General features: G+C 37.4%; 1 protein-coding gene across 1 annotated transcript in view; it reads left to right on the top strand.

Annotated features, from left to right (window-relative positions):
* Positions 1-16,980, top strand: part of EPHA4 (EPH receptor A4) — a 143,381-nt gene that overhangs the window by 3,058 nt on the left and 123,343 nt on the right. The window contains exons 2-3 of the mRNA XM_012642583.1: positions 187-254; positions 4,299-4,962. Coding sequence (XP_012498037.1) covers positions 187-254; positions 4,299-4,962 — 732 coding nt within the window. The remainder of the gene's footprint in view (positions 1-186; positions 255-4,298; positions 4,963-16,980) is intronic.

Genomic DNA, 16,980 nt, shown 5'->3' with positions numbered 1-16,980 from the left:
CAGATTTAAAGAGGAGAGAAGATCAAATGAGTAATGATTATTTACATAACTGAGACCAAGGTTTTAGGTTTTGATCAGAGTTGGATATGTGCGACCTTGAACATATGGAAACGCTCAGGCAAATGGTTTTTGTATTATTGACTTTTTACAATTGGAAATTAATCTATTTTCTTTGTGTTTTTGCAGTTACTTTATTGGATTCCAGATCTGTTCAGGGAGAACTTGGATGGATAGCAAGTCCTCTGGAAGGAGGGGTAAGTTCTGAGTTGCTCTCTGATCCAAAGGGTAAAAAAAGGAGTGATTAGCAACTTTCTGAGAATCCTAATGGCTTGATTCGCCTTGATTGTGGAGAGGGGGTCAGATTTCCACTGTGGCCTATGAAGTGAATTACGCTTTGTTGGGGAAATCCTATACTCCCTTTGGATAGCTCTGTCATGGAAGAACTAGAAACCAAAAGGGCAGAAAGGGTTTCAAAATTAGGAGATTGGTGGAGGCATAGACTTAGATGCCTATTTAAAACTAAAATACCCATAGGAAATATGATCCGCAGACCAAATTTGAATTTATACCTATTACTGTGATGGCCATGGAGTACTGATGGGGTTAATTTTAGATCAATTGTTCTGCTTCCAGATGAGAAAACTGAATAAATAGGGATACCAGAGAGAAAACATTTCTAATTGTACCTGAATAAGCAGCGGAGAAGCTCCTTACCCTAAATCAGCTGCTGTTCTCTTCTGCACACTGAGAGAAAGGCACATGAACCTGTGTCAGGGGCATACTGTATGCAGAGAATCTCAAAGCTTGTGCATTGTTGCTGTTAAATGTGAAAAGTTTAAGTGTTTGGAATCCTGGATCTTTGGGGCTCCAGGAGGCTGGATTATAAAGTATGAGCACATCACTGTTCATTTCTTCTCGAATTTATAGCACTTCCCACCACTGCCCCCATGGGAAGATTCAGAGAATGTTACTAGGTCAATGGCCACATTCTCCTATTCCCCTTAACGACAAGTCAGAAAGAATCAACTTTGGAAAGAAATCAGTACAACATGTGACTAATTTCTGCCAAATTGAAATAACTCTCGAATTCTTTAAAAATTAAGCAAATCATCCTTCCTTCACATGCTTCATAGTTTATGACTGAGTCAGTTGATTAAAAACAATGGGGATAAAAGATTAGGAGTCTTCCTAAGCAAAAATTATAATGCTGGCACCCAGCATGGTGCTCCGCATCCATCCATTGAATAAATAATAAAGGATTAAAAAAATAAAGATTAATAGAAACGGTTATAGAGGATGTGTTTCAGAGATAAAACTAGGCAAGAAAATAGTCATGAAAATAGAGAATTTTAGGCTGTCTTGTTCCAAGGCAGGTTTTGTAATCCATCTGGAATAAAACAAAGATTGCCCTGCCTTCCTGTTTTTCTGCCTGAACTTGACTGCCATTGGTTTGTTCTCTGCTGAAAAATTCTAGTCTGCCCTGAAAACCATTTTTTTTAAAGGGATGGGGGAGAGTGATTGGCAGGCCTCTGGCAGTGTAGACAGGCTGTATTCACCACTGATTGCAGGCAATTGCCCTCATCCTTTGAATGTGAAGAAAGGTACAGCTTTATCTTGGTGAGAGTCAGACTCATTGTTAATCCTATACCCTAGAAAGGTCACTGATTCAGGCGAGGCTTTCCCAGGCTATACCAGGGGTATTGCTTGGAAGGTGAAAATGTATTAGAACTGCTAGCAAAACGCAGGATGGAGGATATCAGTACTTAATAAATTTAATGAGCCTGGTTTTTCTTAGGTTCTTAGGTTCTGGCTGCTCTTGGGTTTAAAGAGAGAATACGTCTAGTACAATTTTGAAGCTGACTTGTTTCACTAAATATACATGTGACCTATGTAAAAGCAAGGAGTGACACATTTTAGGGTATAATGTGGTCTATCTAGTTTCTGGAAAGCTTATATTGCAATTTAATATACTGTAGACATGTTTTTCCCCTCTCCAGAACTGCTGAAAGAGCACGTGGTCACTTTTTCTAGACACAAAATTTCTCTTGGTTGTCTTGAAGTCTATTAAAAAATACTATGCATAGCTGATTGTATACAACCCAGAACTTTTTGTGGGCTGGATGTAGGCAGTTTTTCTTTTCCTTAAATATTAGGTGTATAACATTTTACATATTATTTTAAGAGGTTAGAAATGAAATTTTATTTGTCTATAAAAAATTAGTCGTTCCAAAATACATAGTAGCCATTGAGAAATTGTGTGTCAAATTATAAAATTTGATTTCTAGATTTTATAATTGAAGAGGACTTTTTCAAGCTTAGAGTGAAGGAATGAATTGACTATTTACCACCAAGAGGTGGATTGATTGTCTTTAGAAAGTTCTTTCTCACTGAGGGTAAAAGCATACTGAGTCTTTTGATTATTCTGAAATCTCTACTTGTAGTTATAACATTTCACGTCTTTTTTGGCTGAATACTCGGGATAGTAGTTTGTCTGATAGTGACATTTGTTTGTTGTTATTGTTGCTATTTTTAAAAAGAAAAAGAAACCTGATTTGACGGTACTACCAAGTAAATATGGAAGAGTCAGAGACAGCTGACTATAGGAACAACTAAACAGGACATGAGAATAGGGGAAAGTGAGAGCTCCTGTTGGCAACACTGTAGCAAAAACTGCTGACACTGACTGTAAAATGTAAAACTAGAGGAGGATTTGTCATTGTCCCAGTGAATTGATCAATGTGGTTACACAGTTAAGTTCAGGCTGAAATGTTCACATTAGACCTGAATTATCCCGTATGAACCCTATGGAGATACCCCTATGTGCCTTCATTTACATTGATAAATGTGTTTTTCCATATTCCGTTTGTTCCGAGAGGAGAAGCATGCTGAGTAGGTTTTTTTGAAGGTGAGGATCTATTTTTGGATTTACATGAATTTCCTAAAATGAGTAAATTACTGGTGATTTATTGCTTACTGGATAAAAAGAAATTCTAATCACCACAGGGCACTTACCCTTCCCAGTTCCAACTTTTATAATGGTAGCAGATGAAAGGGATGCAGAATTTTATGCATTATGGCCCTTCACGTAGTAACATTTCCATCCATTAATAGTTTTCCATTGCACAGATGGGAAACCCGTTAAAAGATACATTATGATTCTATGTACTTCACTGGATTGAATGGAGCTATAAGTGGAGCCATTATAGAATACAAAGTTTTTAAAACTATCTTTTTTTCTTCTAATTATATTCATGTGTTAGATACTTAAGCTGATTTATACCAGATCTATATCAATGCATTACTGGAGATGTTAATGAAGAATTGGAGGTTGCCTACTAGCCTATAGGAGCCCCAAAATCATCTGCTGCTTTTAGGATTATTTTTAAAAGTCATAATGAGAGAAACTGTTACTTTAGTCACAGTGAATTCTGTGGAATTCAGACTGTCCCACCATAAAACTCTTTGTGTTAGGAAGTAGAATGCAAAGAAAACACTACCATCATCCTCTAATTTTCTTGGGCCTTCAATCCTAAATACCAACTACTATTTTATTTTTCATATCCACAGAATAGTTAGAAGCAAAACATGAATGCCTTCTTGTTTTGCTGTGTGTCTATGTTTTAAAAATAAGAATATGTACAAACTTTTTCATTGAATACATGTTCTTGAAAAGTTGTCTACTGTTACAAATGAAAGCATATTTGAGAAACACAACCACAAAATTTACTCCGTATCATCCCAGGATTACCAAAACCAGAATGGTGGGATTTTCTTTTCCCCTTTAAAGAGTAGTGATGGTGCCAAAAAAATCAATTGCCTTTTTTTTAAGGTATTAGAGAGCAAAGTTCTGACAGGAGCACCACTAATTAACTGATAATTGTCTTCCTTTGGCAAGCTCTACTCTTCCTGCCCTTAATTTGCAGGTCTGTGTTCAGTAGTTGAAACAATACACATACTAGTTTTTCATTTATGAGTAAATTTGAACTGTTGCCACTTGAAATTGTAGCTGTTGTAATAGGTGAATCTGAGGTTGTTAGACCACCACAAGGAACTGCTGAGAACTCACAGGCAGTAAATCCCCATTGCCTCTGGATTTTAGGCAAAAGATTGAAGCAATTAAAAAAAAAAAACACTTCCTCAATAAAATAGTATCTTATCTCCCATAATATGCTTTATTAGTGATGATTGATGTGCAGTAGTTTTTCATTATTGAAAGAAATATAATCAGTGTCCTATGAGAGTAAAATTACCATATGATGAAACTTTATAATTGATACATTTCCTTCGGATCTTTGCAGTGGGAGGAAGTGAGTATTATGGATGAAAAAAATACACCAATCCGAACCTACCAAGTGTGCAACGTGATGGAACCCAGCCAGAATAACTGGCTACGAACTGATTGGATCACTCGAGAAGGAGCTCAGAGGGTGTATATTGAGATTAAGTTCACCTTGAGGGACTGCAATAGTCTTCCAGGCGTCATGGGGACGTGCAAGGAGACATTTAACCTGTACTACTATGAATCAGACAACGACAAAGAGCGTTTCATCAGAGAGAGCCAGTTTGCCAAAATTGACACCATCGCTGCTGATGAGAGCTTCACCCAAGTGGACATTGGCGACAGAATCATGAAGTTGAATACCGAGATCCGGGATGTAGGGCCGTTGAGCAAAAAGGGGTTTTACCTGGCTTTTCAGGATGTGGGGGCCTGCATTGCCCTAGTATCGGTCCGCGTGTTCTATAAAAAGTGTCCACTTACAGTTCGCAATCTGGCCCAGTTTCCAGACACCATAACAGGGGCTGATACATCTTCCCTGGTTGAAGTTCGAGGCTCCTGTGTCAACAACTCAGAAGAGAAGGATGTGCCAAAAATGTACTGTGGGGCAGATGGTGAATGGCTGGTACCCATTGGCAACTGCCTATGCAATGCTGGGCATGAGGAGCGGAGTGGAGAATGCCAAGGTAAGAAGAGCCATATTGTACTTTTTTCATTAGGGCTTAGTGCACGTAATTAAATCAGAGATGAGACTAAATGGAGTAAAGCCAGTAATTAGCAGCCCCTGTGGGATGTGGTGGGACAGAGGGGTCTAATGAGTAAGTGCTATAGCTCCAGGTGGCAAGGCTAAGACATTTCTAATACTGACAAAATAAATGATGCCGCTGTAATCAGCAGAAAGCCAAACACATTTGCTAACAGGCACTTAGATCTGAACTGGCTTGATGCGCCCTCTGAAATGTAAATGAACAAGCTGAAGAAATGGCCTTGATTGATCCTTACTTAAAGAGGGCGGACACATGTTTGAGCCATAGTTTTCCTGTCTATAGACTTGGTAAAATGACAAAGATGGTAAATATCTCTTGTCTTATGTATGTGTGCATGAATGATTTAAATGTGAAATTAGGATTGCGTTGTTCCAGTTCCCTCCCACTGATTAAAATCGAGCTGTGTGAAGAAAGTCCGTTTTTTTTTCCCTGCCTTGTGAACCATTGGAGATGTGGCCAACCAAGTGGAGTGACAATGTTTCAAGTAGCTTCTGTTCCCTAAGCACCCACTGATAGGGTCTCTAAGTGAAATTAATCTTGACAAAAGACCTTTATTTCTCTTAGGAGGTGATAATAGAGCTAGCAAGAGTCTTATTTGATCTGTGGTCAAACTGGGTCACAATTTGCTATTGATTTTTGTTATTGAATTTCTGAAGAAATCAACATGATAAATATTTTTAGCATGTTAATTACTATTTATCATATTACTAAGGTGATTTTTTTCTCACCTAAAGTTTAGTGTGTGCAATTTATCCCTGCCTTATTTCTCCTTCCTGTCAAAATACTGGGGAGTTTGTAAAGTCTTTTCCTTTATAGCGGCTTTGTATCTGAGTAAGGGATGAGTAATTCATATTTAAATGGATCGTTCATGTCATGTGTGGATTAAGGCTTACAAAAATCAGTTATCCCAAGTTTTTGTCTTGTTTGGTATTTCTTTTTAGTGGTTATCGATAGTCTGCTGCCCCCAATACTGTTACGGTTACTACTAAACGGTTACAGTGTAACTCCGATCTCATCTATGGAACAGTCAGATGAATCTTTTCTCAGGGTGATTGTTGAGCTGTAGACTGCATTGCCACATGGTTCTTCTGATTTGATGATTAAAGAGCCTGAAATAACTGACTGCCAAACTATTTGCCTGGCATTTCAACCATCTTAATGACAGGGTGGGATTAACTTTGGGGCAATCCACTTGATTGACTGGAAATCAACGGTTACAACCTAAAGAAAATTGCATTTTTAGTAATTTGGTGTCATAGAGTTATGTGTTTCTCCTTTTGTAGTTTATACTTTCCTAAAGCATGTCATTCCCAATTTGCTACAGTTATTTCTGCGAGTAGTTAACAATGAATGTCCTTTAATTTCATTGTAAATAAAACAGAATAAAGACTGGCTATCTATTCTGTTGACCTAGAGTAAAAAAAAAAAAGTTGTAAACTTGAAAATGTACAAGTTGGAATTTAAAGTTTTAGATAAAGATTAATGTCTTGCTTTTTTGTTTGCTCTTGACTTAGCAACTACTCGATAAGCTTTTCTAAATTGAAACCTTGAAGTATATTCTGGTATTAATATTAGAAAATGTGTGAATGCATTGTTATTGGCAACTAAATTACAATGATCATAGCAGGAACAGCGAAATCAGCAGGGCAATGACACTCCATCACATTTTAGAGTAAATTATTCTGCCTTTCTGATTTTTATAAGATAGGCCTTGCACATCTTCACATGTCAAGATTCTTATGTATGTTTTTTAATAAAACACCATTGGCTTCCATTTCCTGCTAAAATGTTCACTCTTTTAGCATTAGCACATCTTCGTGTATCTAATGTCATTGATTTTCAATTGTCACAGAGCCTAGTAACTCATACATTGCTAAATTGTGAAACTCCTTGACATTTTTACAACCCAAATTAGAAGGAAAAGAGAAAAAGATAGTGGGAGAAGTGAATGTAAAGGCAATTGAACATTTTAGTGGTTTACTTTATGGAAATAATCTTGGGAATCCAGTTAATCATGTGGTTCATGGAAGGGAAGGACAAGCTACATGTTTCAGGTCCATTTCTGAGCTGTTAATGGCAGGGGAAGGTTGAGCCTTTTTTGAGAACTTTCAGTGTTTTCAGGCATGCTACCCAGGTTTTTTGTTTTGCTTTGTTTTTGTTTTTTGCTGCCAATAAAATGATTAACTCTTTCAAGGCACATCTTGCACAAACCTTGCACTTTGTGTGCTTATTTATTTTTATTATTACCAAGTGAGAATTTCTGATGAATTTAGGAAAGAAGGAAAAACACGAACGACAGGGGATTCTCAAACTCCAAACTCGAGCGAGACTTTTTAAAGATTGATTACTCAAGACTCTAAAAGTCTTAGGAGTAATAACAATGGTAGATCCTATTTTTGACATCATTACTGGTATCAGAGAAGCAGCCAGGTATAGAGGAAAAAATATGGAGATAAGAAAATGCATCTCAGTTTAGTCTCTTAGCCGTATGACCTTGGCACGTTTCTTAAGCCCCCTGAGCTTTGTTTTGTTCATCTATAAAATGGAATGGTAACAATTATACTTAGTTTACAGACTTGCTGTGAGGACTTGATGATATAAGATTGTTAAAAGTCATCTTGCAGATCATAAAACTCCTTAACACTAGCATTTTTTGTCTTCTCAAGGTCATGTTGACTTTCAGGAGTGTTGAGTTGAAATAGTAAAAGGGAAATCCATCTCCTGACCACTCTTTGAAGTCAAAGCTAAAGATAGGAAGCATCCCTATCCTTTGTCCTAACAAAGAACAATATACATTTTCACACTTCATATTGAAAATAATATTTGGAGAGTGTCATTTTTTCCCTCCTCTATAGGAAAGAGAACTTTCTTTTGAATGAAAAAAAAGTGATTTGTGGGTAGAACAAGAAAGAGAGTGTAAAGAGAGCCTAAGAAGGAATACAAAGGAGAACTGGCCAAGTCTTCAGAACTCTGGCAGCAGGTTCCTCCCCAATTGTCTTTTCAATGGTTCCACTGTGGCAGGACAAATAGAAGAACAGGTGAAAGGTCACCTACTTCCTCATCCATCTTCCTTAGGGTCTGGGAGGTCAGAGTGAAGATTGATTAAGATCTTAAATGTTTGACAAAGGATCCTTGGGCAAAAATGGCCAGGGCCGGCGGGGGCCTGGGGTATGCTGTTGTTGGAATCTAACCCTGATCATCCTCCAGAGTCTTCAAGGGACCTTGGGGACAGAACTACACTTCCTCTTGCAGTTTTTACCCCCAGCAGTGCATGCTAATGGAGAGGAAGGATGAGGGATGGGCGAGGGGTGGGCTTGCCCTCCGAAGAAGCTGCAAGTTCATTCTGCTTTTGAATAACATTTTCTGAAAAGATTTGATCTGGTCTCAGTAAGACAACAAAGAGTGTTACCCACTTATCTGTCCTCTCAAGGAGAATGGACTGGAGTTAGGAGCCCTTTGAACTTGCCTAGTGATTGGGTGCAGAGGATAACGTAATCATTCTAGTTTGGTTACCAGGCCCCATCAGACTTTTGGAAAAAGAAACAAAATCCACTTTAGATATCTCCTCCCCTGACACACCCCCAGTGAGGAAATGTTCAAGATGTTTTATGGGTTGTTTTCATTTCCTCAAAAATATTAAGCAAGAAAAAGAGAGGAAAAGATTCTTCATTAACTATTTTTTTTTTTGCCTAATTAAAAAGCTGAAAAATGAAAGGAGAGCTCCAGATATACTCTTTGGGAAATATTAATCAGCAATATTTTCAGAGAGTATATGTAAAAATAATACTAATAAAAGAAAAAGATTCTTATGGAATCATTTTAAGGCCAAATAATCACAAATGTGACAAAGTGAAGCCAGGTAGGAATCAAGCCTTGTTAGAATATATAATTTTGCTATAAATTGAGGTCATAGATCTCTAAAACCTGTGTTGTATATCATTATATATAAAATACATTCATATCAACAAAAGGTATCTTATTAAAAGTTCTTTTAAGAAAGAACAAAATAGAAATGCTTCGATGGGTGTAAAATAGAGATATTTTAAATTCGTTCTCTGAAAAGAGGGAGAGAGCTGTGTCAAAAAAAAAAAATGATTACTGTTTTTCAAATATACTGTAGAAGGACCTTGGGAGAAAGAAGTAATGGAAAGAAAGCATTTAAAATATAGTTCACAGAGAAGCTGTTTCATATTCTTTCCACTTTTGAAATTTTTCTTCTACCTTTGAATCGTGTCATTAAGAATCAATTGCTTGAATCACATGGCTGCTTTTATCTCTGGTTTTGAAGCATGGCTGTGATCATTGAAAAACGTAATTCTTTATCTACTAGAAGAGCAGAGTTTAATTATTGTCCTTTTTCTGTTGTACTTTTTATTTTTTTCTTCTTTGTGTGACTAGGCTTCTTTAGTGAGTGTGAATCATGCAATGGTCTCTATTTTGGGTTCACCAAAGCATCACATGGAAATTATCTTAGGGATTTTTTAATATGGTATTCACAATTTGATGACTTATTTTAGCCTAACTGAGCTTCCTTGTACCTTTCAAAAATGAATTAAGACATAATTATTCTGTTAAGACGTAAGCCTCTAGGAAAAAGCCTGATTAAGTGGTTTTTCAGTTACTGCTGTGCAAAGCAGAAGTGGTCATGATACAAGTTTGACTTTCGCATCACTGAACTTCACTACTTAATTTGGGGGGGTTTTATCGATGGATTTCACATTACTGAAGAACTGCATGCTTGTCGGAAAAATTTCCAGTGCAGGATCGTATAAAGGAAAACGCGTAAGTCTTCCACCCCATCCATACACACACTGTTTTCAAACTCTTACTCCAACTTTTTATAAATTATCATTTTTCACAACTTGTCAGCCAACTCAAATATACTATAGGCCAGGCATGGTGGCTCATGCCTGTAATCCCAACAATTTGAGAGGCTGAGGCAAGAGGATTCACTTGAGGCCTGGAGTTCCAGACCAGCCTGGGAAATACAGTAAGACCCCATCTCTACCAAAAAAATAAAATAAGTAAATAACAAAATAGCCTGTAATTGCAGTTATTTGGGTGGCTGAGGCAGGAGGATTGCTTGAGGCCTGGAGTTGGAGGCTACAGTGAGCTATGATCGAGCTACTGAATTCCAGCCTGGGTGACAGAGCCAGACCCCATCTCAAAAAAAAAAAAAAAAATCCTGTATCGATGTATTTAAAAAATAATAGATGGAATCATCCTTTTAATTGTCATCTTGTTTTTATGATGCTTGACATTTATCAGGGACATCATTTTATGTTAGAGAATATAACTTCTACATTCTTCTTAATTGAAGATTAATACTCTGTAGGATGAATATACCATACCATATTTAACTTTTCCTTTATTAGTAGATATCCTGGTTGTCTCAGTATTTCCGGGTAATATTTTAAAACAAAACTTTTAATTTGTAAATCATACCTGCACACTGAAAAAAAATATTGAATGATTAACCTTGCATTGTTATTTTTTGGCTTTATCTTGGACAAGTGAATTTAGGAAATTTCCCTATCATGAGAATGCGAGTGGAGGCGTGCAGTCAGGCATAACCAAACTAGTAAGACGAGTGATGATTATGGAAGATATGGGATTTCATTAAATATTTATTGATGAATGAATGAATAAATAAATGCATAAGAAATTGTGGCCTGATTCCTACTAAACATTTATTTGATGAAGTTCTGTTTCATGGAGTCAAGATGATACATCAAAATCTTTGCATATGCTAATGGATTAATGAGGTCCCTGCTTAGGGTTACTTCAATTGAGTCTTAACTACTTTTTTCACGTTTATGAATCATCTCTACATCTGAACGTTCAAAATTCTCCATAGCACATAAAGTTAACATAGAGTCAGTACAAAATGTCTAAGAACTGCCTTTGGAATTTGAGACTTGGGTTTAGTTTCTAGTTGAGCCACTTAATCAGATACACGATTGTGGATACTAACCTAGCTTCCCTACCCTCAAGTTCACGTTTGCAAATTGGTGGTGATAGTACGTTATTCTGTGTGATATGTACATGTAAGCATGAACACATAAAGGGCTTAGCACAGTGCCTAGAATCATCGGGCACTTAGTAAGTGAAAATTATTACTTTTATTTTTATTGTTGTTAGGTAGAAATATGGTGATAATATGGGTGTTTGATTTGTGTTCATCCAACAATGAAACCATTTCATTTAGGTTCCAGAGTAAAGGGTTTTTTTTCTGTTTGTTTTGGGGTTTTTGAGGAGGCAGTGGTGACAAACACAGGGAAGAGCGAAGGGGTGCCACAGAACGGCTGGTGTCGGCTACATTGATCAAATCCTCCGTTCCCCCAAGTTGCTGTCCTAGAGCAGTGGTTCTTAAAATATGGCCCAGCTGGGTTCCCCCAGACCCTTTCATGTGGTCTATGGGGTCAAAATTTTCTTAACACTAAGGTGTTATTTGCCTTTTCCCTCTCATTCTCCCATGTACAGTAGAGTTTTCCAGAGGCCACCTGATGTATAATATCTTACTAAACAGAATACAGAAGCAAATACGGTAGTTCCCCCTTCATTGCAGAGGATACATTCCAAAACCCTCAGTGGATGCCTGAAATCCCAGATGGTATTGATCCCTATACATACTATGTGTTTTCCCTATATATATATATACCTATGGTAAAGTTTAATTTATAAATTATACACAATAAGAGATTAACAACAACAATAATAAAATAGAACAAGTATAACAATATCCTGTGATAAAAGTTATGTGAATCTGGTCTATGTCTCTCTATCTCAAAATATCTTTATTGTTGGGAATCATAAAAAAAAATCTTACTGTATTGTACCTTGGGTAGCTGAAACCATAGAAAGCCAAAGTGTGGATAAGGAGGGACAACTGTATGAGAATCCAGTTGTCCTCTATGAAGCCAGACATTCAAGAGATATAGAAAAAATAAATAAGTAAAACGATGCCACTGTTCTCACTAATTTTGTTTTGGAAAATATAGTTATTTTTTAATTAAAATATGTTATTTGTGTTAACATGTAATGGGTTCATTATTATTTGTTTTTCAATGAATTAAAAGTACTTAAAAAATTTCTCAGTCTCAATTTCTAATGGTCCATACTGATAACGCACATAAACTAAAGCTCTTTGGCATCCTTGATAATTTTTAAGAATGTAAAGGGGTTCTGAGACCAAAAAGTTTGAGAACCACTGAACTAGTCCATCAGCCTTTTAGTTTCTCTGGCAGGGAGCAGAGTCCACTTTGGCCAGTTACTTAGATGCTTTAAAAATTAAAATGAAATAAGAGTACTCTGAAAACTTTTTCATAATCTGGGAGATTTAGGTAGTTTAGGAGAATGACATTTTATTTACTCAACCCTTAAGACGATTCTATAAATTAGGCAGCAATTTACAGCTCTTGGTTTTTTAAAAACTGGTTATCTGTGTCCAATAACATGGCTCAGTGCCCTCTTTAGTTTTATTGTGCTTGTGAGAAGGAATGATTAAAGAAGGCCTCAGCTGTCCTCTGGACCCTGAGAGACTGTATCTTTTTCACTTAGGGTGTAAAATCTTTCTCATCGTGTCCTGTTACTGCTGGTACCTCCAAGCTGATTGCGGGAGGGGAGCAGGTGAGGTCACTGGGTTCCCTGATCTGTAGGGTAATTAATAGCCCCAGGACTAAATGGACATTTTATTAATATTCAAGGTCTAGTTCGCCTTCCTGGGAAACAAACAAGTTGGTACCATTTCGTTTACAACTCCCTTTGGAGACCCGAGCATTTTCTGGGTGAATGCAGGTCGTCAGCTGTCTGCCTGGCACGGCTTTTCCAGGCAGCAGATTCCTCATTTGCATATTCTGTATACACCCTCATGCAAAACAGCACACCCATTTCCCCCTTTCACAAAGCCAATGAGGGCTTCCTTTGGAAACTCCAGCCAAAATCTCCTTCTGTTTATGCAGAACCCAATGATTTAGACACCATGCAAATTAATTCGGTTTTGATTTGAATGCTTCCAGAGCTTGGGGGTGGGAGGTGGAGGAGAGTGGACTGTTTGCACAGGGCTCTTTTTATACACACCCCCCCTACCCCTGTGTGACTGGTTGTCACTCCTCTGCCCCTTGCCCCATGCCCCCATGCAAAACAACCCCAGCCCCTGCTGCTCATTTCATTTTGACCCTTGGAAAAGGACCCCAGCCTTGATGAATCCCTTGGCTTGTCTGTCTAGTGACAGCTTCAGCTGGAATCTTGCTGTTCTTTCTGAGGTGGGAGGAGATGGCACTATTCAGATTATGCCAGGAATGTCTAGAAGTGTCCCAACAAAGGACGTAAAAAAATTGTAAAGTAAGAAGATAAAATTCTTTGAAAAAGAATTGTCAGATCTCAGGAAGTCCTGAAAATAGGCTTTAGGTCACTAATGGGCTGGAATCCATTCACTTCTTCAACAAATAGGTATTGAAAGTGTATAATGTACAAATCACCACGGGTATTTTCAAGTGTGTTTCTACATCTGCAAATGAATACATCAGTCTTCATACCTAGAATCACAATTAAAATCTGTTATTTTCACTCGTGTCCCCAGATAAGATTCTTTAAGAGCTGTATTGACTATAATTCTGTTCCTTATGACATTTGTGTGTTCACTTTTGGTTGAATAGTGTCATTTGAATTCCTGTCTCCCTCACCCCCAGGCCTCCCCATCCCCTCCAGTGCCTCCAAATTTACTTAACCTTTACTTTCTTCCTTCTAGAATGGGAATGCAAGCACACTGCATATTGTGCCCAACAAACTTCACTCTCTGCTTGAAAGCAGCACTATCTTCAGAAAGGCCACGATCATATGCATTCTATAAACTGGAAGAAGAGGACTTTGCATGAAATGTTTTTGAAGTTCAATTAGTCTTGAGTTCAAACTAATTTCACAGGGCAGAAAACGGGCATAGGCAGACGTTGCAGTGTAATTGAGTGGGGGCAAGGTCAGTTAAAACAACATCTAAATGCGGAGGAGCTTTGGTTTTTGCTCCACATGGTCTGACAAAGTTTGATGATGCTGTTCAAAGTCCATTTGGGATGGATTATTAGGATTAAAGAGCAGCAGAATGCTCTGTGCTTGGTGTGTTCTCTGGTGTCATTAGTGGATGAGAAAATTCAGCTGCTTATCTGGCTCTTGTTTCTAAGGATGGATTTAAGCAGACCCACACTTCTCAAAGGTGATCTTCCTAACCTCTCCTTAATAAGTTACAGATCTCAAATTGCTCAAAATCCTTAAAATGCCATTTGAAGTAAGCTGATTGATAATTATCATTTCCCTTACGTGTACAGATATTTTCCACGCCAGAACAAAGATGTGGTACAGTTTCTTAATTACCCAGATAATCCTGTTTGCTTGTATTTTTAAACTATGAAGTACTGGGTAATTATTCAATTCTTAATAGAAGGCAAATGGCAATGTAAACAATAATTAGGATGTTAGACAGACTAATGCGCTTCAAAGCAAATTGGATTTTTTTCATACTGTTCAGCATGAAGTCCCATAAAGCTAACAATTTAGAAGCAAGGCGAAAAAGGTTCCATTTTGTTCATATTTTATGGTGTTATCTCTTCATGGCTTGTTTCTGTGAATAGCAGTTTGCCCCAATGAAGCTGGCTGTGCCCAAGCCAAATGTTTCTGTAACAATCGCCTCCCTGCTGTTTGACATTTGGCTGTGTGCTCCCAGGGCTCCAGATTGGGCCTTTGTCTATTTTAAACCCCAAGGGTCAGAGGTTAACAGAATACTGATTTCCTCCCATAATACCATGGCAGGTAAATATGGGCCAACCTCATGATCAGTTAAGACACAGCTCAGTTAGGAATGCTTTTCTCTCCAGCTTTTGTCCCTAAGAACTTCCCTGATTTAAGACTTCACGTTGCCCAGCTTTTGCTTTTCACAGTGGATTCTTCACGATGAGAGCTGCCCTCTCTTTTATGTGACTTCTTCCTTCACAACGAACAACATGTTCCCAGATATACATGACCTGAAAACTAAGAGCAAATCATTGCTTTTGATGAATTAATTTTACAAACTTAATATGGAAATACTTCGCAATCTTTAGACACTTAATTATGTCTTGTAGTCTTATCTGTACTGTATGTTTCATTGATGAAATAATAAACTGATAACAAAGGCAGTAAACAAAGATCCTCTAATAATGTGGCAATTCCCCAGCCCCTCCTTTCCCTTGTCTAGCCTTCATGATGTGTTCCCAGTTAGAAGTGCAATTAAGTGAACAATCAGCTTTATTTTTCATTTTCATCATTTATGGAGATGCCCAAGCATTCATCAATATCAATGTTATTAATGTTTTACATCAGTTTAATTATATCAGCCTTCATTTTCCCCTCCAAAGATTAATGTGTCTCTGTAGGTTACATCCTAATTGGTTATGATGCACACACAGCCTTTAGAAGTTTAAAATATGTTTCAGACTTTCAAATTTCTGGTTACTGTCGATTAATTTTAGGCCACCTTTTTATACATTGGCTATCCTCTTTCCGTTTGACCAACCTCTTTCCCAGTGCACTGTGAACTTGAGGCTTGGATTCATTTGTTTTCAGATTTAAGTGTTTGAAAAAGACATCCCCACTTTGAAAAACAGTTTCCTTTTGAAGTGTCCAGCTTGGCAATGACTGAAGCAGCCCCAGGCAGATTAGCATGTTAAAAGAATGGATCAATACCTTTCTGGCTCCTCTACCCTCCTTGCTCTTTTCCAAGGGAGAAGAGTTTTGAAGAACCCTAGGAGGCCCTTGACAGAGGTGCCAGGAGGCTTCAAGAGGACTGTCCATACTGAGTGGGGGACACTGACAGCTTGATCTAGTGCCCAGACCACTTCTCCGCTGGCCATTTGAAAATGGATGCAAGAGGAATTGACAGCTTCAGGGAGGCTCTAGCAGTTCATGTAATTATGGAGAGGATTAGAAGAAAAGTGTTAGGAGAAATAAGAGATCAATACAAGGGCACTTGTTGACTGGACTCACCTTTAGGTGTTAGAGCACTCCATTTTGTAACATTTAGTCTCTTCTTAGAGAAGAATATTTTATAGGTTTTTTTTTTAAAGGGATGTGTAAACTTGTGCATCAGAAAAAAAAAAGAAGCAGCCACTGATTTTTGAGAGCAGACTTGTAAGTAATTAACAATATAATGCTTCTAGTACTTAAGATGTAAAAGTACTAATTAATTAATAGGAGAAATTGAGATTTCATTACTCTGTGTTCTTTAATGAGGTGCCAGCAAAAAAGTGCCGCTGAAAGTAATATTTGAACATTCAGGTTTCCTTTTCAAGCACTTTCTTTTGGAACTGCCTCTTTGTATCCTAGAATTTAAAATTAGCACTGATGCAGGGCTACAGTAAAACGATATAAGAGTGTGGTTGTCTTTGTACAAAAAGGAACTCATGTTGATGGAAAAATGAGAATGCTATCTTTGCATAAGTGAAAAGAAAAGCATTTTTAAAAAGTTTGAAGTAGACCATGACTTCTGGAAGTTTTTCTCCATAGGACAAAAATGGCTACTGTACTTAGCTAAAATAAACCCAAGTACCTATTTTCCTGTAGCCTTCATAAATGATTCTGGGATCCTCTTTCACAAAATGTTGTAGCTATAACTATTTCATTAGTTTTTAAATGGTTACTGGATATGGGAAAAATTCTACACTGTGATTTCAGCAATTGTACAGACACTTTTTAAAAAAGCATTGCTGGATCTTTTCTTTCTTTCTCTTAGAGAAGTATAAAGTCTTTTACTGAAGGAAAGTAATATCTTACGTTATAAAAATCACAATTGTTATTGCAACTTAGAAAAATAGATATATCAGAAAGCACCCTTCCCTATCCCCAGAAAAGATTGTTGACTCCTACTACAGATAATGATTGAAAAACACAGACCCATTAAGGTTTTCCAGT

The sequence above is a fragment of the Propithecus coquereli genome, unplaced genomic scaffold, assembly GCF_000956105.1.
Source record: "Propithecus coquereli isolate 6110/MARCELLA unplaced genomic scaffold, Pcoq_1.0 Scaffold18, whole genome shotgun sequence".
Taxonomy (NCBI): domain Eukaryota; kingdom Metazoa; phylum Chordata; class Mammalia; order Primates; family Indriidae; genus Propithecus; species Propithecus coquereli.
The sequence above is the reverse complement of the archived record's forward strand: the minus strand, read 5'-3'. Positions and strand labels throughout refer to the sequence as shown.